Here is a 21,926-nt window from a genome sequence, read left to right as displayed (position 1 = left end):
GCTCCTCCCATCAGCAGTAAGATCAGCCCTCCAAGGAGATTCATTCCTCATCTGACTTGATTCCACATCACATCCTCACTGAGAGATTATCAATTTCCATGTATTGAGCTGTGAAAACAAAGGAAGGACTCAAGCTCCTTCCCGCTCAAGTGCCAGACCCTCGCCCCAAAAGCGTGTGGTCCCCTGAGCAGCCGACGGGGCAAGATCGGGTCCCCTGACCAGCCACAGGAGGGAGGCGCCTTCCTACGTCACGCGGACTCCTACCATGCCCTCTCAAGGTCGTGCACACAGGAGCCCCGGTGGGAGTGGGACCTTGTCTGCCAAGTAGACATTCTGATGAGGTGCTAACATTCAGCGGGTCCTGGTGCAAATGACAGGACTGCTTGGTCACAGGTCCCCAAGGAAGAGTCGTGCCGGACTGTGGTTACCAGCCTCCAGAGCAGCGACTGATCACAAAAAGCTCTTACTACAGGCTTGAAAGAGCAGCCCAATGTGGGACTGAGTACCCCGTGAACAACCCCCGGGACAGCAACAGTCTAACGTCTCATGTGATAACCACAGATCATGGTGCCAACCCTTCAGCTGGGAATGACCTTCATTTGGGAATTCAGCTACTTCAGGACCAAAGATATTTAACTCAAGCGAAACACGTTGACCATGGACTCCTAGAACTCTCACAAGAGGCTTGGCTGAAAAGCACAGGCCTCACTGACTCTGGAAGCCACAGGAGCCCACGCAGCACAAGCTCCAGGGGCCCGTGTCCCGATGGTCCTTCCACTCGCTCGCTGGCAGGAGCTGCACACCAAGCACAAACCTGCCCAGCATCTTGTCACCACCACGACTCTGGTTTCCATCACAAGGCAGCAGGCGCACTGGTTTCCAATCCTGGCCGCGCAGGTCTCAGTGGGACTATCTTGAGCATAACTGGGGCCCCGACTGTGGCGCTCCACCGTGCCTTCCTTCCTCCCCGGACGTACTTCTTGCCGGAGGAGCCATGGAACCACACTGTCAGACCCTCTTGTTCGTCCAGCAGTCACTCAGGGCCTCTGTGTGGGAGCCATGGGGTCAGGTGGTGGCAGCGGGAGGAGACTCCCAACCACAAACACTGACCTCCCAGAGGACACACTAGGTGCCAGCGAAGTCAGGTCCATGGAAGGCATCCTCAGCTCTCAGCTGCAGAGAATGACCTCGGGAGAGGAAGCAGGTTCAGACTACCACGGTCTTGTTGCCTATGAGGCAGGAGAACTGCCAGAGGGACTGCCGGGCTTGGAGGAGCGAGCCATGTCCCCAGTCTGGTTTCCTCAGCACTTGGCAAGGACAGGGACAAAGGGACAGGATGCAATGCAGGTACAGAGGTTGCAGGCAGGAGCACCCTGTGGGTGCTGGGTCCTGCCCGCACAGAATCCCAAGGACACGTCCAGCCTCCCTTCCCTCTAAGCAGCAGTGAGACGGAAGGAACCGGAAGGTCGCTGCAGGGTTCCCCTCGAGGGAAAGCACAGAGCATGAATCCCTGGCACCTTAATCCCAGCTCTTGAAGTCCGTGCTTCTCCCCTCTTTTCATCATTTATACAGGCACCCCGAGAAAATACAAATGCTAGTCACCCCATCTCCTGGCTTTGATGCAGACAAGCAATTCAAGATCGGGGACTTTGTTCCTTTTCAACCACAGTCTGCGTTTCAGAATGGCGGACAGCCTGGGCTCGCCACTTACGTGGCTTTGCGCTCGCCTCCTAGAAGACTCTCCGGGGAAGAGCAAACCCTCCACCACCTTCAGCGGCTGGCAGCGACCTCTCAGCTCTTGGGATTGAAGTCCCCCCATGGCTTCATGGCTTCAAAACCCTGAGCAGGGCCTTGTGGGCACTGGAAAAGGGGGAAAAAGCGAGAGGTTGGTTTGTTTGGGGTTTTGTTTTGTTTTTTTTTTTTAAGATTTTATTTATTTATTTGAGAGAGAGACAGTGAGAGAAAGCATGAGCAAGGAGAAGGTCAGAGAGAGAAGCAGACTCCCCGTGGAGCTGGGAGCCCGATGAGGGACTCGATCCCAGGACTCCAGGATCATGACCTGAGCCGAAGGCAGTCGTCCAACCAACTGAGCCACCCAGGCGTCCCTGTTTGGGGTTTTTTAAGGCGCAAGAAGTTGGCTCCGAAGGAAAAGGTAGGGAAGCCACCCCCAGCCCCTTGCCCCAGTCACTTCCATGTTATAGCTGCTTGGCTCTGAGCATCAGCTATACCCACCACCAGGAGGAGGGGCTTAGGAGGCCCTGGAGGCCGACAGCCACAGTTTCCCTCATCTGCCAGTCCCCATTCTGCCACATGCGGCCAGCTGCTGGGCCCTTCTATCCAGGGAGTCAAGCTAATCAGTCTTAGGACTTCTGCCCAGGCCGTTTGGAGTCCTGAACGGAAAGGACACGTGGTGTCTGACCTCTTGGTGACCCCACACCTTGCATAGCTGCCCACTTCTGCCCGGGCATGGGTAACTCCCTCGGATTCTGCCATGAAACAGCCATGTTCAACCTCGAGGCCAGGGCTCCGGATGGCGACACCAGGGCAAGAAGCAGGACCGAGAATCAAAAGCTGGGTCACGTTGCCCGGCAAACAGAGCCCAAGAGCTCAACACTCGCTCCAAGCCCAAGAGCAGGCCCGGCTCCAGGGAATGGAGTTTGGCTGGGGAGCGCCACGTCCGTGAGACAGCCTGTCCCTGGTCACAGAGTGGACATGGGCACGGCAGGACAGAGGTGGCGCGGTAATGGCTCCGTGGTCACTTGGTGACCGGGCTATTCCTGCTCTAATCTGATAAGCATCTTCTACCAATTCACCTCTCCAAACCCATTACGCAATGTATCTGAGACCAGAATAGGTTTGAAGGTGATTTTGAAGGCAGTGGCTTTAAATGAAAATTCTTGATAAAATTTTGAATTTTTTATTTATTTTCCTTTCTAGAAGCAGGAATTACATCGTACCTGGACAAATGGCTTATGGGGTTTCACAGATTCTGCAAAGAAAGATATATTTTTTGAAATGCCATTTTCTGTTAACATTCTTGTGAAAAGACTTTGAGCTGACAGTCCCATACATCTTTACACTGAATTAAATCCACAAAGCCGCCGCAAGAGGGATAATCTCTCTTCCTCTGCCCAGATCAACAGCACTGCTCTGCACTCTGCCTTCTCAGCAGAGCGTCTGGAGGGCTTTCCCTTTGACGTGTGTCCTTTGTTTCTCTGGCGCGCGAGGCTGGCGTGGCGCTCCCACCGCTACATACGGATGACAATCTTCAACACACAGACGATGAGGAGTGGGTCAGGGTTTGGGCTAAGGTTGAGAACCAGAAATCTACAAAAACTCAATTCGTGTTTTTTAAATACTTTATATGGTAAAAATACAGCAAAAATATTTTTCTTTTGTTCAAAGAGGAAAAAATATACTGCTATGGTCACGGTTCTGAGGAGGAGTTCGGCCGCCTGTGGCTCCCGGGCTGCACGCTGCAGACGGACTCGGGCGCAGCTCCTTGGGCTTCAGTCATTTATCAAAGCTAAAATCATACTGCGGAGAGAAGAGACGAGTGTTAACTAGCGTCTCCCGAGCACAGTGCCCACAGGGTCTGCTCTGTCCGGGCTCACGTCTCCGAGGCTCAGCACGTTTTTTTAAAAAAACTGGCACGTTTTTTTAAAAAAAGAGTATCTACTTAGGGCCTCTCAAAGCCCCGACTTTCTTCATGTAACCAAAATAAATAAATAACTGGGGATGGGGTGGCAGCGTAACCTAAAACCAGTGTTGGGCTATAGCTCAGAAGAAGCCACGGCCAGAAAACAAACCAAAATTAGTTGTCTAGCCGGACCTCACACATGCCATCCCGAGGACTTAGCACGGATCCCTGTCCCCCTGGGACGTCCCCGCACAAACTGCACAGCGGCTGGGAGGGCGGGCTCAGGACCCGCCCCTGCAGGCACTGAGCTTAGCGGCACCCCGCTTCTGCGCCAGGCTCTGTGCGGCCCCCCAGGCGCCATGTCGGGACCATGGCAGTTACCCAGTACACTCTGCTAAAACCACCATGGCCAACAGCAGCGAAAGGACCGCCATCATGTCCTTGTACTGATGTCAGCCTGGCTGTGCTAAGAGCAGAGGACCAGAGCACAGAGCACTAATGGTGTCCTTACTTGTCCAAGTTCCACCACATCAGTGTACACCGCGCACAGCACAAACTAACACTCTGGAAAGATGTTCGCACGTTAAAGTTAGGTCAGCACAAACCCAAGTGCTTTATGTGTGTTATCTCACTGAGTCCAGATCATGACCCAGTGAGGTAGGTACTGGTTACAATCCCATTTCCAGACAAAGAAACTAAGGCACAGAGAGCTTCAGAAACTAGCCCTGGGTCACAGAGTAAGTGGCCAGGCCCAGCCTGCACTAGGCCGGCACCCAACCCAACACCAATGGCATGGGCTCCAGCACTCTCTAAGAAAATGGATATTTCCCCCTCTAATTCCATGGGATAAACCCTGAGCGTCCACCACGCAGCAGGTGACCCAGAGAGAACCAGCTGGAGGGCCTGCCTGAGGGACCGGATGACTGGGAATAAGGCCACCGGACGCAGGAGCAGCCCCGAGAGGGAGAAAGTGTGACCAGCGTGTCCTCTGAGACTGCTCCCTCGTCCAGGGCGCAAGCTGCGGGCGACGACCGGGGGTGAGGCCACAGCAAGGTGGAAGACACGACAAGCTCAGAACGCGAGGCAAGAAAGAGGGATGTGGTGTCTCCCAAATCAGCCTTGAAGGCTGCCTACCTAACACTTGGTTGTGTGGGGTCCCCCTCAACCTGCCCCAGCAGCACCCCAACCCCTCCGCCCACTTCCAGTCCCGTCCCACTGCCGTGAAGCCAACCACCGCCCACCCGGAGACTCGTGCGCACTTTCAAATCCCAGGACTTGGCGTCTACTAGGCAGGATCCTCCTCCAAGAGCCCGCATCCCCTAACCACCACACCCACGCAGGGCTCTACTGTCACCAACGCTGCTTCCAGCCCTGCCCACAGCCTCTCTCTCTGGCAGCCCAGACACCTTCAGGTAGTTTCATGTTACAAAGTCAGAAAGGGGTGTGTCATCGTGTTACTAGTACATTTCTTTGCTCTTTATTCTTCACCTTTAAAGTAAGGATTGAAAATTAAACACGTAAAATGTGAGGTGCGGTATGAGAATCAGAAAACGATACCAGTGTGCTTTTTGCATCCCAGTTTTTAAATTATTTTTATCTATATTTAAATCCAAGGTAGTTAACATAGATGTCTATAGATATCAATGTATCTAAATGTCTATAAATTCTTTTTTTTTTTAAGATTTTATTTATTTATTTGACAGAGATCACAAGTAGGCAGAGAGGCAGGCGGAGACAGAGAGGGGGAATTAGGCTCCCTGTAGAGCAGAGAGCCCGATGCAGGGCTCGATCACAGGACCCTGAGATCATGACCTGAGCTGAAGGCAGAGGCTTTAACCCACTGAGCCACCCAGGCGCTCCTCTTTTTTTTTTTTTTTAAGATTTTATTTATTTATTTGATAGATCACAAGTAGGCACAGAGGCAGGCAGAGAGAGAGGAGGAAGCAGGCTCCCTGCTGAGCAGAGAGCCCGATGTGGGGCTCGATCGCAGGACCCCGAGATCATGACCTGAGCCGAAGGCAGAGGTTTAACCCACTGAGCCACCCAAAGCACCCTCTTTTTTTTTTTTTAAGTAACCTCTATTGCCCAACATCCCTGCTTTTCTATATTTTAAAAACCAGGACAGGGGCCCCTGGCTGGCTCAGCTGGTGGAGTGTGGGACTCTTGATCTCAGGGCCAGGAATTAAAGCCCCATACTGGGCATAGAGATTACTTTAAAAAAAATTAATGATAATAAATAAAAATTAATAATTCTTTAAAAAATTAAGAAAAGCAAATATGACCAATAATGAAAACTAAAGACTCTAACCTAATTTCAATCCAAATCTAAGTTTGTGGATGGACTAAGCCCAGTGAAAGGATTTTAGAAAGCCTGCTTTATCAGGCAGACAAATGGCTCGGACTTCAAAACTCTTTCAGACAAAACAGCAATTTTTAAAAACTGCCATCTCTATGCAGTTTCTAATTACTGGAAACCTCTGAATGATAGAAATTTAGCTCAACACAAGTTCTTCCTAAGAATCCTCATGCCTGTGTGAAAATTTAAATTTACCTAGGGAAAAGAATAGGCATGATCTAGGTAAGCTTGCATACAAAGGTTAAGTCTGACTTCTGGCCTCCAAAAGGTTTCATCAAATCATACGCACACAATGATCTTGTTTCTCTTCCTTGCTCTATCCATCAGCCTGGGACAGATAAAGGAGTAAATGGCAAGCTTATCTCTACAACACAGTTTAACATGGGACATACGAGGCATCCCATGTCTGAGGGCCAGTCCCTGCTGGTGGCCCTCATGTCCCATGTGCCGCGACCGGAAGGCTGACGCGGTTCCACCAGAATGGGCCGCCAGGGATGCTGGTGAGGCAGTGCCATGCTCAGGTCCTCACCACGGACAAAGACCAGGCCAACTCTCAGCTCTCCATGCTTGACCCCCAGGAGACCCACAGCGGGCCAGTCCCCAGGAGGACGGCCTGCACCGCTCATTATCAGCAGTAAGGCCTAGACACAGGAAGAAGAGAAAGCACAAGACGGCCTCGGAGCCAAGGTGTAACGAACGCCACAGAGCAGCTCCACCGCAGCTCCCACGACACACGGATTCAATGACACATACAAAATGCACACAGCCACCAGAATTCTGCAGGATCCCCCAAAGCTCTGCATTGCCCACACTAAGGCCGACAGGCCAGTGGCACCTCACCCAAGAGCAGGCATCGCATACACGGAAACGCCGCAAGGCCTCTTTAGACTCACCTATAAAGATACATGAAGAAACAGAGCAGGTGGAAGCCGAGCTTGATCATGGCTTCCTTCATGTGTGACTTCAGCTGCCCCCGGTTGTGTATCTCCGTCGGATCAAACACTCCCATGTTCCCACTCGGCACCATAATGAACCTGGTGTGCACACATTAGAGAGAAATCAGATCATCAGTATAAATACTCAAAAGTAAGTATCCAGTAAGAGCCAACCTTGAAAAGTGAACCAATCGTAGCAGCCTTAAGTCCAGACCATATGGGGACAGGGTGCCACGTGGTTTTCTTTTGAAAGATATACTTGTTAATTTGTACTGCAATTTCCTGCTCTCTAAAAAAAATACAGTGACATGCTAGAGAAGGATATTTTATGATCGAGACCCTTTTACCTACCCATAGAAAACTCCTAATTTGGTCAATACCTACAGCCATTTTCCACCAGACACACATAAAGGGGACTCCAAACCAAACCAATCTTACCAAGTTCTTAGAAACCTCTTTATCTACAAAGTTCTAAAATAATAAATGCAACATCTTTTCTAAAAAAGATTAATTCATGAGAGAGCATGTGCAGAAGCAAGCAAGGAGAGAGGGAGATGGAGAACGAAAGAGGGAATCTCAAGAACACTCCACACTGAGCAAAGCCCAACTGAGGGCTTGATCCCACGACCCCGAGACCTGAGCCGAAACCAGAGTCGGACGCTTAATAGGACGCTTAACTTAACCTGCCCAGGCACCCCTGAGACAACATCTTTAGAAGAAGTAGTGACAAACATAATTATTCCCATTTCACAGAAGACAGTGAGAGAGTCTGTGTCCGGATTCAAGCCCTCCTCTGTGCTCCTGCTGATCTGGAGATAACACGCCTCAGTCTGCAGGTTTATAAATGGCACCCAGCTTATAAGCACAATTTAGAGAAGAAAGAATGGAAATGCAAGTGCCTCCACGGTGAAGACAGAACTCCTCTTCAGTTAAGACACTAGATAGTTCAGAGTCAACACCTGATGTCTAAGTTTATGGAAGTCTTAACAAAAACAGGCCGAATTCAAGCTATTATTAAATAATGATAACCTGATGAGCCAAGAATGTACTTTTTATAGCGGCGGAGGCCTGGCCACAGTGGGATACGAGTGGGCACCTCCTTCTGACTCCGAACCAATTCCACCCAGTGTTCCCACACACTCAGAAGAGTTCAACTGTTTTTAAAAAATCCTGAAGAGGGGCACCTGGGTGGCTCAGTGGGTTGAGCCTTCAGCTCAAATCATGATCTCAGGGTCCTGGGATCAAGCCCTGCATCGGACTCTCTGCTCGGCAGAGAGCCTGCTTTCTCTCTCTCTCTGCCTGCCTCTCTGCCTACTGGTGATCTCTCTGTCAAACAAATAATAAATAAAATCTTTAAAAAAAAAAAAATCCTAAAGATTCTATGTTCAACATACCATGGAGTATTTAAGGCTTTCATATTTATTTCATGTCATCGTGTATGTCACAGTCTTCTTCCCCAAATGATTCCCTTTCCAAGTGAGGAAGTCGGGCCACTTCGGGAGGGTCCAGCAGTGTAAGTGTAGGCAGCAACACCCAGACTGCGCCACTAGTGCAACAATGAGTCCCAACCTTGAATTGTCCCCGAATCCTTCCTGCCACACAGTTTCTCAACAACAACTTCTGTGAAACCAAATGTCCCTGAGTCCCACAAATCTGAAACTCTCCCCCAAATCTTGCAGCCCATCTAGAGCTGAGTGGAGGGTCTGACACGTGAGTGTCCGGACAACATCTCAGCTCTGTCTCTGATAAGTCTTGTCCTCCTCTGATGTCCAGGTCACCTAGCAGCACTGTCAACATTTACCAGGTGGTCCTCACAGACTCTTTCTGCCCCACCCTTCCCCTCCCTCCTCGTCCTGCTTCCACAGAGGTGGTCTTTCCACATTCCTGCATCCCAACCCTAATCCAGCTGCACAGTCTCAGCCCAGACTCTGAACGGGCTTCCCTACCCTCCTGGCTCTTCTCCACCATCCCATCGATACTACACGATGCTTCCAGAAAAGTCTTCGCAAAGATATTTCATCAATTTACCTACTCAAAACAGGCAAAGAGGATACATGAATGGCTACTAAGCACATTAAAAGGTCCTCAATTCCCTTAGTCATTAGGGAAAGTAAATCAAAACCACAGTGAAACACCGCACCCAGCAGGATGGGCAAATTAAAAGACACAGAGTGCCTGGCTGGCTCAGGTGGAAGGGCACATGGCTCTTAACCTCTGGATCATGAGTTCGAGCGCTAAGCCGGGTGTGGAGAGGACTTAAATAAAAACACACAACAACAGCTTGGTGAGGACGTGGAAATGATGGAACCCTCACACACACAGCCGGCGGGAAGGTAAACCGGCACAGCTGCTTCTGAACATCTAGGCAATTCCTCCAAAGTTGAAACAAAGTTACTGGAGGCCCCAGCAAGTCCACTCCTAGGAAAAATGAAAATGGATCTCCACACAAACACATGCACATGAATGTTCACGGGAGAATTACTCTTAACAGCCAAAAACAATTCAAATGCCCATCCAGTGCAAATGGACACACAAATGTAGTCTACCCGTACAGCGGGCTATCATTCAGAAACACAACGGAGTGAAGAACGGACATCAGCCACCCACAGATGGATCTTGAAAACACAACAGCGAGTGAGAAAAGCCTGCCACAAAAGAGCGCGTACTGAACTCTCCTCTAGGATGCATTTGTGCGGAATAGGTCATCTTGGGCGACAGAAAGTAGAGGGTGGCTGCTGAGGGCCTGGGGAGGGGAGGGCAGGAAGGAGTGGCCGCTAATGGGTAGAGGGGACTTTCCTTTGGAGTAATGAACCTGTTCTAAAATAGACTGTGGTGATGGCTGCTGAAATCTCTACACATTCTAAAAACATATTGAAAAGAATACTTTAAATGGGTGAACTTGGGGTGCCTGGGTGGCTCAGTTGGTTAAACGACTGCCTTCGGCTCAGGTCATGATCCTGGAGTCCCAGGATCTAGTCCCGAATCGGGATCCCCATTCAGCGGGTAGCCCGCTTCTCCCTCTGACCTCTCCCCTCTCACGCTCCCTCTCATTCTCTCAAATAAATTAAAAAAAAAAAATCGAAACGGGTGAGCTCCACGCTACCAGTACTTCTATTTATATACCAACTCCATGGACCAAGATTCTGTGTGACCCATCCCCTGCTTCATCTGCTCCCACTCCTCATCTCTGTGACTGCCGCCAGATGCGTCCTTAAATCTGCCCTGCACATCTGCCTCCTGGTTTCCCTTCCAGCCCTCCCCACCTCTAACACGTCAAGGGGGAACCCCTCACCCACCCTGCACAGCTCCACTCATACAAGCTCTCCACAAGCGGCCCAAGCGCAGCCATCCGCCTCTCTTCCCAGCCAGAGTTCCCCACCGCTCCTCCGGCACCTCAGTCCACCTCAAACTGAACTAGTGTATTCTGTTATCCTGTGTTTTGCCTCTTTGTACTGCGGCAGAGTCCATTTCAGATTTCTGCAGCCCCAAAAGCATAAAGCGCAGACGTCTGAAAAGAGGAAACGAGCCACCTGTTGATCTTTTTTAACCTTTTTTTATTTTCTGTTTTTTAAAAAGATTTTATTTATTTGACAGAGAGGGAGAGGGAGAAAGCGAGTGCACATAAGCAGGGGGAATAGCAGAAGGAGAGGGAGAAGCAGGCTCCCCACTGGGAGACCAATGGGGGACTCGATCCCAGGACCCTGGGATCAGGACGTGAGCCGAAGGCAGATGCTTAACCAACCGAGCCCCTCAAGTGCCCCCACCCTAAGCTTTCTAAAGAGAAGGTAAATCTGTGAACAACCATCATCAGGGCAATAAACCCACACGATCTCTATGATGACAGGGAACAGAAGCCATGGACTCTATCGCCCTCCCCATTAAAATCTCGCAGAGCCTCCTGCTACAGTCCGTCCTCTGCACAAAGCAGCTGCACGCAAGCCTGCTCTTCCTCTGGCACCTGCTCGGGGCCTGCAGAGGAATGATGGGGTGCGCTGAGGTATGGCTAAGATCCAGCCTCAGAGGGTCCCGCTCTCACTCCCCAGTTCATGTTCTGCTCGGAAGGACCCCAGAGGCATGGAGCTGTGCACCAGGTCTGCGCGGACCTGCACCTCAGTAGGTGGGTGAGAAGCACATGCTTCTCGCTGAACTCAGGTCAGGGGGTTGGACTATGGGATGACCACAGGAGAGCAAAGAGAAACTGGAAAGAAAAATTAAATCTCTCTCTCCCCAAAAAAAGGTACGGAGATTTAAACTCTCTTCCATAGCTCAGGTTCTAATCTCATGATCTTTATGTATAAATTCATCCCCCCAAATCCACTCACTTCCTCATCCTCAGGCCTTCCATTACCACGTATTCCCTAGCCTCTTTCCACACCTACTTTATTATTTTCTTTGTCATTCTTACTCTAACTGCACTTTAAAAAAAATTTTTTTTTAGATTTTATTTATTTGAGAGAGAATGAGTGAGAGAGAGCATGAGAGAGGAGAAGGTCAGAGGGAGAAGGAGACTCCCCAAGGAGCTGGGAGCCCGATGCGGGACTCGATCCTGGAAGTCCGGGATCATTACCTGAGCCGAAGGCTCAACCAACTGAGCCACCCAGGCGCCCTCTAACTGCACTTTTAAAATCTCAGAGGTATGGGGCATCCAGCTGGCTCAGCTGGAAAAGCGTGTGACTCCTGATCTTAGGGTCATGAGTTCGAGACCCACATGTGGTGCAGAGATTACTAAACATAATAAATTAACTTTAAAAAAATTAATAAATAAACTTTTAAAAAATGAATAAAAATTAAAAACCACAAGTCAAGATCAGCTGATGATTTTACCCCAAAACTAGATAAAAGTAGAAAAAAAAATAAACACAGAAAACCAAACAAACCTAAAATTTAGCAGAACAGCAAACTACTAAAAATAATCTTAGGTTTGCCAAGATTATCCCACAGTTCTTCAAAGAAAATACATACAGTCTGTACAAGTGCTCAACTATAATATCACATCCAATAAGGGTTTACACCAAGCTTTTGAAAAGCTTCCTAAATTCATTAAGTTAGAATTCTGACATTATCTAGTCTGCAGACTTTAAAATGAAAGTCTTTCTGGAGCATTCCAGATATACTCTAATTAAAACCTGCAGATATAAATAATAAGAATCTGGGGCGCCTGGGTGGCTCAGTGGGTTAGGGCCTCTGCCTTCGGCTCAGGTCATGATCCCGGATTCCTGGGATCAAGCCCCACGTCAGGCTCTCTGCTCAGCGGGGGGAGCCTGCTTCCCTTCCTCTTTCTCTGCCTGCCTCTCTGCCTACTTGTGATCTCTGTCAAATAGATAAATAAAATCTTTTAAAAAATAAATAAATAAATAACAAGAATCTTACATTCTCAGGCTTTTGATCATTCTTTTTTTTTTTTAAACAAGGTCTTCTGGTATTTTTTTTTAAAGGCTTTTTTATTTATTTGACAGCAAAAGAGAGCACAGGTACGCTGAGCGGCAGGCAGAGGGAGAGGGAGAAGCAGGCCCCCTGCCAGGCAGGGAGCCTGATGCAGAGCTTGATCCCAGGACCCTGGAATCATGACCTGAACTGAATGCAGCTGCTTAACGCACTGAGCCACCCAGGTGCCCCAACTTTGGATCATCCTTAATGGAAACCACCACACAATTCCTTAGACAACACAACATTCCATATCGTTTAAATTTATACCTGTAAATCTGTGTTTTTACCACAAGAGTAGACCATGCAAATTGTTACTTGCCCAGCATACCAAAGAAAGTAAAAATGTATTCTGATTTAATGTAGCATTCTGCGGTCATTTATTTCATGACTGGCACATATTTTATTGCAGAACAAAAAGCTGTTACTTTTTTTTAAATGTTTCTTTAAATTGCCATGACGCAAAGCTGTAAACAAACTATACTCACCGATATATATTCCAAGTGGCAACAGGCAAGTTGAGAAGGAAGATGAACCAGTGCAGTGAAACGAGCATTAATACTGTGACGATGGTGTGGCCAATCAACTCTGGAATTACCCACTGCAAGGGAAGAACACAGATGTAATACATCTGCCACTGTGCTCTTCCTGAATGCGCCTGTTATTTGAAGTTAAATCAATGAAAACAGAGAATTTACAAGCTCGTGGTTCAAGATTATTTTTAGATTCAGATGACCCAGATATGCATACTGCAGAAACTGCGTACCCCATGCAAATACATCAGGGCACAGTTTAAAAATAACGCCCTTAAATTTCAATTACATTTTATCCTAAGCAAAGGTTCAGATTTATTCACGAAGGAGGCATGAATGACAACTAGGGGGAAAATGGAGTATCATTTACTTTCTATTCCAACGTCTATGCTAAAGCCTCTTACTCTAATTTGGGGTGGTTTATATCCAGATATATAATGCCTTGCAAGTCAGAATATCAATCTTAAATATCTTCCAATCTCCAGAATCCTGAAGGAAATCATCTCTCTCTCTCTCTCTCTCTCTCTCTCTCTCTCTCACGCACACACAGGTTCTTTAACAGCTCACATTAACAGCTCAAAGTTGAGCAAATGTGGTAATGAACCAAGATGTCAGCTACTGGCTGGGCAGTACTCACTGCCCTCTGTGCTCCCCTTGTCAACTGTGCAACACTAGTTCTCCTGCACAAGAGAGCTATTTCAGCAGGTCCTCCATTCACCAGTAATCTTCCTCCCCTAAGAATAGAGGTTTTTCTTCTAAAGGAAGTTAATATATTCATGCAGACACAAACTGGTAATCTACACTTGCAGAAATGAGAAAAACTCAAGAGAGGTGAAGTAATTTGCCCAGGGTTACAAAGCTACTTAGTGGTAGAACAATGCAGTGTAAACCCAAACCCACCAGCCCCAGGGCTCTCTGCATTAAGATTTTAGAAACTTGTTTTTATAAACGAAAAGGGGATTTGCTAGGCCTTAGACATAATATGAAATCAACAGAACTTTTTATATGTAATACAGATTTTTTAAAGTGTAACCAATTGCGCCTACTGCTGACAAGTGTGAGCTGCAGAGTCAAACCTGGAGTGGAATTCATCCTCTAGCCTCCTGAAGAGTTTAGCAATCTTAGGAAGGTTGTCTGCGCTTTCTGAGCCGCGACTTTCTCATCAGACTTTCTCATCTGTAACGCAGAGCTGACGATCCCAGCTGCACAGAATTAGGGAGAGTAGGCAGCTCCCCTTTCTCTGCGCCCTCCGTCCACACAGCAGGAGCTTCCAAACTCTATTTCTTACCTTGTTTTCCATAGACCAACTGGAAGCAAAAGTTTTAGGAGGCAATACTTAACAAGATGATGCTTGCTTTACTTACTTTCAACCAAGCCCTATGTTTTCATACTCTTCCCTCCTTAGCGATGTGCTGTTCTTCCCCTCATCAGTACTAGGCTTATGGCCCCCAGCAAGAGCCTGGAAAATTCTCCCCTGGAGTAACTTAACAGCACAAGAGAGAACACAGACAAAACAACTGCCCTTCGGGTACCCCAACAGAAGTCCAGGAAGATACCAATTACCCGACAGTGGAGTCTGTCTCCCAGCTGGCCAGCAGCCTGGAGCTCACACGAAGCTTCCCGTGAGCATTTCAGGGCTTTACCCTTGCATATGGACAGACAGCCAGTACCAAAAATTGAGGAACGCCTCCAATTTGAGAGGGGGGAACACAGGGGTAAAGGAGCTTGGAGGGAACAGAGATAATGGAGGAAGCAGAAGGAAATTTTAAAAACCATGAAATCAAGATTCTCAGAGAGCTAAGAAACTCAAACTTGAATGAAGAAGACAACAAGCTCTTAGAAACAAAAACCTGACATAAAATGGTGTGCACCCTAGAAAATCAGAAGAGAAAGCACAGGGAATCTTGCAACAAAAAGGTAGGGAAAAAAAACATAAAATTTTTAAAACAGAACAGCAGATAATCCAGCAGATGAATTATCCAGTTGTTGAAAAAGAAGGGGAGGGAAAGGGGTGTGTGTGGGGGTGGGGGGCACACATTATCAAAGAAAGAAGAGATGTGTCAGGTTGAAAGAGCCACAGGAGGCGGAAATAGCACATGAAAAAAAGCCTCAGGGAAGGCACAGAAAGGGGAAGCCCTGCAAAATTCCCAAACCCCAAGGATAAAATAAAGATTCTAAAACTTCTGGAGAGAACAAGGAAAAGAAAAGACGGGGGTGGGGCGGGGTGGGGGGTGGGAAGGTCACATCAAAAGGTAAGAAATCAAAAGGGCATCATACTGCCCCATGTGAATGACACTAGAAGTCAGGAGACGACTGACCAATGTCTTTCAAACTCTGACAGAGAATCTTCACCAACCTCGAAGGAACGCTTTGCTCAGAGAAACTATTGCCCAAGGGTAAGGACAAGACATTTTCAAATAGGCAAGGCCTCCAAATTTAGTCCCCATGTACCATATCTCAAGAAGCAAAACAGAACAGTAGACCAGAAGGGAGACATGACTTCCAAGGAGGGCCCAGACCAGGTATCCCAGGATGCGGGCTACGGGCAGGCCTGGAAGTGGCCAGTCCAGGCCACAGCAAGAGGAAAGTGGTGTCAGGAAGAAAGGTCACCTGGAAAAGAGCTCCCCTGATAGATTATTTTAATGTTTGACCCATGTATAAAACAGTACAGAAAAACTTTAAAGATATATTGGAAAAGACTTCGTAACAGGTAAGTGAAAACTAAGGAAATTTTAAAAACGTAGCAATTATTAACACTGAGAAAGAGAAAACTATCCAGAAAAACACAAAAGAAAGAAAAATATGATGACTGTCTTATCATGAGGCTCAATACTAAAAAAGATTTAGCATATTATTTTAACACTACATAGTAACAATATAAACACTGAATATCAATTTAACCCAAAAAGGAAAATAGGAGAGGTGATGTTCAGAGGAGGAGGTACCTAAGAACTAAATCTATCATATTGCCTCAGAAGTCAATAGGGGATACTTAAAATGATAAATGAAGAAATAGCAGTTCGAGTATATAAAAGAAATATGGACATAAATATCAGAAAAAAATTAACAGCTCAAGTGAGGAAATCAGCTTCCCCTAAAAAGTATGACAGAGGGACGCCTGGGTGGCTCAGTTGGTTGGACAACTGCCTTCGGCTCAGGTCATGATCCCGGAGTCCCGGGATCGAGTCCCGCATCGGGCTCCCAGCTCCACGGGGAGTCTGCTTCTCTCTCTGACCTTCTCCTCGCTCATGCTCTCTCTCACTGTCTCTCTCAAATAAATAAAAATAAAATCTTTAAAAAAAAAAAAGTATGACAGATATGATTCAAAGGGGTCAGACAGGGACTGCTATTTTTCAGTGTAAGATTTGTAATATCTTTGACTAGTTGTGTGCAAATATTACCTTCACAAAAATAAAATTTTACATTAAAAAAATGACTTAACTTCAAATTGAAGGGGTAATTTTCTCAGCAGAAAAACCCAGGTAATCTTATCTTTGCATTTCAATTTTTATTTTTATAAAAGAAAACCCAATTAAATGCCCCCTAAAATACTGCGTAAGCAAGAAATATAAAAAGAAATACAACCCAGCTGGTAAGATATATATTTAATCATTCTTGTGAAAGCGAGGAGGACTGAAACTAATATAATATAGATTACATCTCAATTTTTTTAGAAGTCTTTAAGTACAGCAGATACATACAAAATCTTTTATTTAAAATGTCATTATATGAAGCCATGTTCCAGAAAATTCAAAATAAAGAAAACAAGAGGAGTATCATTTACTAGAAATTTTAATTTTCCACATGTGACTTTTTCCCCTCGTTAAGTAGATGAAGAGGTGAAAAGACACACAGAATGATGTTTCGGTCAAGCCAAAAACGCCTCTCGGTATTTAGTGAATTGTTAACATGAACCTTTATCCAGAAAGCTCTTCTGTCTGCTCAGCCCATAAAATGAATGAGGACTAACTGGTCCTCATGCAGACAACACTACAACTCAGAGTACTCTTAGCAACATCAAGTTCTGACTATATACCAAAGGTAAAACGGCCTTGAAACAAACCAACTCATTAATTCTATTTTTCAGCAAGCCATGAAAAGAAGATTGTCTTTTATGCAACAAAAAAGACTGAGGTTGGGGCACGTGGGTTGAGCCTCTGCCTTCAGCTCAGGTCAGGATCCCAGGGCCTTGGGATCGAGGCTTGCATCGGGCTCTCTGCTCAGCGGGGAGCCTGCTTCTCTGCCTACTTGTGATCTCTGTCAAATAAATAAATAAAATCTTTAAAAAAAGAAAAAGACTGAGGTTTTTTGTCATGAGCAGGGAGGATGGGTTTAGACACAGAAGACAAAGACAATTACTCTCATAATGAGCCTTTCCCTTGTAAAGTACTGGTGCGCACAGGAAGAAGCACAGTAAAGAAAATTTCCAGGGAGGTCCTCTAGTATAGTTTCATGATCTAAAATACTGCAAAAACACAGCTCTACAAACATTCCAATGAATAAGCAGCAACACACACTTCAAAATCAAATATACATACGTTGGTTATCTATAAGTAATCTCTGACACAGAAAGTGCAGAACCACCTTCAGCGCCGGAAATAAGTAAAGAAATGTCTTACCTTGTTTAATTTCGAGCAACATGATCTAGCGTTAATGTAATCACATTCTAAATCAGACAATGTAATTATCTGAGGATCAAGATAAGGAATTATAAGACTTCTTTGAGAACAACAATTTTTGTTTTTAAGTTTCAGACAGAAACCCTAATGCAACGCAGAATGAGATTTGACTTGAAAAGACTGTAGTTATTTCCGTAAAGTTCACTCATTCGACAACTCAATTTTCTGACTTCTGTTCCTTCAAGTTATTTTCACAAAATAACGTTATGCTCAATTCTAAAGTGACCTATATGGGAACATTCAATGGGAGTTCCTAAAAAATCAAACAGTAACTGTTAAGAAACAGAAAATAAGGCCTTTAAAAACAATTTAAATGTGAATTTAAACCTGAATTCCCACTAGTACGAAAAGTGTTTCTCTAGGACAGATCCATAAACTGCCTTTGAAGACTCAAGATGTGACAAAAGAGTAAGATACAAAACTATCGATGCAGGACGGTCATATGTCAGCACTGGCCATGCCTCCTTCAAGATGACCTTTTTTCCTAATACTTTTTACAATCTCCGAAACCTTCCATATTAAACATACTTTCTACTAGAATTAAGAAAAAATGGTTTTTAGTACATGTAAACTCGTTGAGGACGTGTGACTCGGAAGGAAAAGTCCTCAACGGAACGATACGAGGCCTGAGATTTGCTGTGAAATGTTCCCACATCCCCTCCCCCAAGGAAAGGAGAAAGCAAAATGCTGAAAATCACTGTTGGTCACAGAAACAGGAGGGTTATTACTCTATGGTCTCTACTTTCATGCTTGAAAATGTCCAATGAAATAAGTAAAAATAAATGTTCTCACCTAAATTCTAAACATTTCCATATGGATATTCTCTCTAACACCTCAACACAACTCAAGTCAAACGCATCATTTTCTCCACAGATTGTCCGCCTCCAAATGTGTTTTCTTTCTGTCGATGACACAAGCACCATTTGCCCAAGCTCAAAACATGGCAAGTTATTTCTGTCATCTGTTTCATATCCTACAATCAGCCTTCCACAGGTCTGGGCAATGCTTTCCTCTTCACTCCACCCATGAATCCCTCCTTTCACCTGCCCACAGTCAGAACTATTTCAAATCCACATGGGCCCATTCCCCAGTGGTTTACCTTCCAGTCTTTCCCATTTCCAACCCACTCTGCAGATTCATCTTAATACTCCATTTGTTTATGTCAAAAATATTCAGTGGCTAGAGGATAAAGTGAAAGCCTTCCCGCCTTAACACGCAAACTCTTCAAAATCTGTTCTAATCCAAGGTTTCCCATCTGACCTTCTACTACCACCTCAATTAAGTATGTCCTCTCTGTCTTAACCCAGTCATCCAGAAATGCCATAAACACACTTGAATCTTCACCTCTGCCCTGCCTGATTTTGAATTCCACCCGTTTCCTTCATGTTTCAAAGTCTGGGAAAACTTCTATCCCTACAGGACCATATTCTACCATTCTACCTCTTGCCTCTAGAATTAAGCTGGTTCAGCTATCCAAAAATACAGTAATATGCTGAATCTCATCGAAAGACACCCTAGGGGTGCCTGGGTGGCTTAGTGGGTTAAGCCTCTGCCTTCGGCTCAGGCTCAGGTCATGATCTCAGGGTCCTGGGATTGAGCCCTGCATCGGGCTCTCTGCTGAACAGGGAACCTGCTTCCCCACCACTCTCTGCCTACTTGTGATCTCTGTCAAATAAGTAAATAAAATCTTAAAAAAAAAAAAAACAAACAAAAACCCTAAATGTAGCTGATTGTCTAAGTCAAATATTCCACCTAACGTTTTTTCCAGACACACAAATTGGTACAAGCCACGCCCATTTTAAATTATCAAGCCTAGTTTCCAAATTGCAAACACAGAAATTCATGTTTCATTTCTCTGTAAGTCCCAGTTCCTTAGGCCACAAGAGGGGCAAAGGTCGTCAAAACTTGGCCCTGTGATTTTGCCCTTTCAGTTCACCAAACCCAATAAAACTCAAGGTTCTCCCTTGACTGACTGTCTCATTGATACAGCATGTGAGCCTTGATCTTGGGGTTGTGAATTCCAGCCCCAGCCTGCTGCTACACAGATTACTTAGAAATCTTAAAACAGGGCGCTTGGGTGGCTCAGGTCATGATCCCAGGGTCCTGGGATCGAGTCCTGCATCCGGCTCTCTGCTCCGCGGGGAGCCTGCTTCCTCCTCTCTCTCTGCCTGCCTCTCTGACTACTTCTGATCTCTGTCAAATAAATAAATAAAATCTTTAAAAAAAAATCTTAAAACAAAACAAAACCAACTCAAAGTTCTCCTCATTAGAATTCATCAGTTCAAGTAAAAAGTGCAGCTGAAGTGGGGCGGGGGAGGCAAGCACCGTGCTGGGGCTGAACCCTTGTACACACCCAGAGCTGGGAAGTAAAAGGTCCCTTTGTAAAGATAAGAAACCCCAGGAGAGAGGTGAAGCACTGTGCACAGCAAACATCTAGTAAAGCAAGGGGTCCTGACTGCAAATTCTGTCCCTCTCCTCTCCAACGGACCGCCCGACTACAATACAGCGTGAGGTCACGCTGAAAGCTCACGCTACAAACATCCTAAAGCCGGGATGCTCGGGCAAAAAGTTTACTTCCATCAGAAAGCACTGAGAGTGAATTCCAAGGAAAGAAAAACCATGCAATTCCGCGTGTTTGTTTCCTAATTTCCTAAACTAAAACTGGAGGGTGCACTGGGGGACGACCAAGATTGGATGCAGGGTGCGGGTCCAACCCTCACGCGCGCTGGCCTGGACACCAGTCTGAGGACCAGCACAGGAGCAAGTCTTCCGTGCCGGCGCCGTTTCGGCACAGACACACGGGCACCGGGCCCCGCACGGTCCCCAGTAGAGGGCTGCCCCGGCCCCAGCCCCGGCTGGTCCCGCACGACGCCCACGTCCCAGGAGGGGCCAGGCCGCCAAGGCCCCGGTGCCACGACAAGGGCGGCGGTGGCTGTCTCCCACAGAGACCAGAGCCGGCACGTCGCATCCGCTCGCCCGGGACCCCAGCGTCCCCCGCGGGCCGCCAGCGAGGCCCGCCGCCCGGCCGCTAGGGGCGGGGCCGGTGCGCGGGGGCGGGGGCGGCGGGAGCGGCGGGAGCGGCGGGCTTCCCGACGGCCCTCCCTCGCTGGGCCGTCGTTCCTCCCCGCCCTGGTCCCGGTCCCTGTCCCGACCGGGCCGCCTCGCCCCCGCGCACCTGCCCGGCCCCGCCTCAGCCCCGTCTCCCAGGCGCCGGGCTCGGCCGGCCTCCGCCCGCCTCAGGCAAGGATACGAAGTACACCGAGAGGAAGATAAGGGCGCAACAGTCGAGGAGAGAGAAGACGAACACCACCGCCTCCATCCTCCGCCACCGCCGCCGCTCCTTCCGTCAAACCGGCTCCGGCGCCCGCCGCGCCCGCCGCGCCCGCCCGCCCCTGATAGGCCCTCGCCCAGGCCGCTGGGGCGCGTAGTACGGACGCCACGGCGCGGCATGCCGGGACTTGTAGTCCGCCACCCCCCCCCTCCCCGAACCACCCCGGCCGCCGTAGTTCTGATGCATGCTGGAAAGTGTAGTTCGTCAGCACCAACACCCGCGCGAGGGAAGGGCGGAACTCTACCCTCAATCTGATTCGTTCCGGAAATCATGACAAGACTTAGTCAAGGAGCAATTACTGAACGCTGGTAATCTGCTGCATACCTGGTACAATTTGTTATAGTGTGCGATTTTTCTTTTGGATTCCGCGCAGGCCCCACAGGTTCCTCGACTTGGCAATGCTAAGACATTTTCCTCCTGAAGCCCAAGTGTCCCCGCAACAATCCTTGGCTCGCTTGTTGAGACTTGCCCGAAGGCCTGATCTCCGTTTCTCCGGAGGTTTCGTGGCCCCTTGCTTATTCTGTGACAGCAACAATTCTCTCCACTCTAGATTGTAAGATTTTTGAAGGTGTTGCAGGTCATCTCATCCATTCATTCAACAAGTACTTACTGACTCTACCCCCACGACATGCCAGGACCTGCCCTACACCCGAGATACAGGAATGTGCGAGGCAGACAGGCAATAGGTAGCGAACAAATACAGGGAAAAGGTCATTTTAAAGGCATATTAGGGCAAAGTCATACATTCATTAAACCAATATTTTCTGAGCGGCTAGTATATGCCAGTTACAGGACCTTAGGGATACATGATGAATAAGAGGGGGAAAGTCCTCGCGGTCCTGCAGCTCCCATTACAGTGGGGGAGACAGAGGACAACAAACTGTATTAATGACAGGCAGTTATAAGTAATTTGAAGAGGACAGAGGAGGGGAAACAGTTGCCGACTGAACCATCAGAAAAAGGCAGGCTGAGGAAATGACATTTAATTTGAAATCTGAACAGCTCCCTGAAGATTTTCAGGCAGAGTG

The 21,926-nt window shown here is 47.4% G+C and overlaps 1 protein-coding gene across 2 annotated transcripts; it reads right to left on the bottom strand.

Moving 5' to 3' along the window:
- Positions 1-2,903: 2,903 nt before the first annotated feature.
- CNIH4 (cornichon family AMPA receptor auxiliary protein 4) lies at positions 2,904-20,937 on the bottom strand. Of its 2 annotated transcripts, none has more exons than XM_032838753.1 (5): positions 20,818-20,937; positions 17,508-17,576; positions 12,844-12,956; positions 6,890-7,030; positions 2,904-3,537 (listed from the first exon to the last, which is right to left on the bottom strand). In XM_032838753.1, the coding sequence occupies exons 1-5, from the start codon at positions 20,884-20,886 to the stop codon at positions 3,510-3,512; spliced, it is 420 nt and encodes a 139-aa protein (XP_032694644.1). In that variant the 5' UTR covers positions 20,887-20,937; the 3' UTR covers positions 2,904-3,509. The 2 variants fall into 2 exon arrangements, with proteins under 2 accessions (XP_032694644.1, XP_032694645.1); XM_032838754.1 differs by lacking the exon at positions 2,904-3,537 and adding an exon at positions 11,833-11,834 and having other exon boundaries at positions 6,890-6,981.
- Positions 20,938-21,926: the final 989 nt, after the last annotated feature.

The sequence above is a fragment of the Lontra canadensis genome, unplaced genomic scaffold, assembly GCF_010015895.1.
Source record: "Lontra canadensis isolate GAN:19392208 unplaced genomic scaffold, GSC_riverotter_1.0 scaffold106, whole genome shotgun sequence".
Taxonomy (NCBI): Eukaryota; Metazoa; Chordata; class Mammalia; order Carnivora; family Mustelidae; genus Lontra; species Lontra canadensis.
Note: the sequence above shows the minus strand (reverse complement) of the source record. Positions and strands in the feature narration are given on the sequence as shown.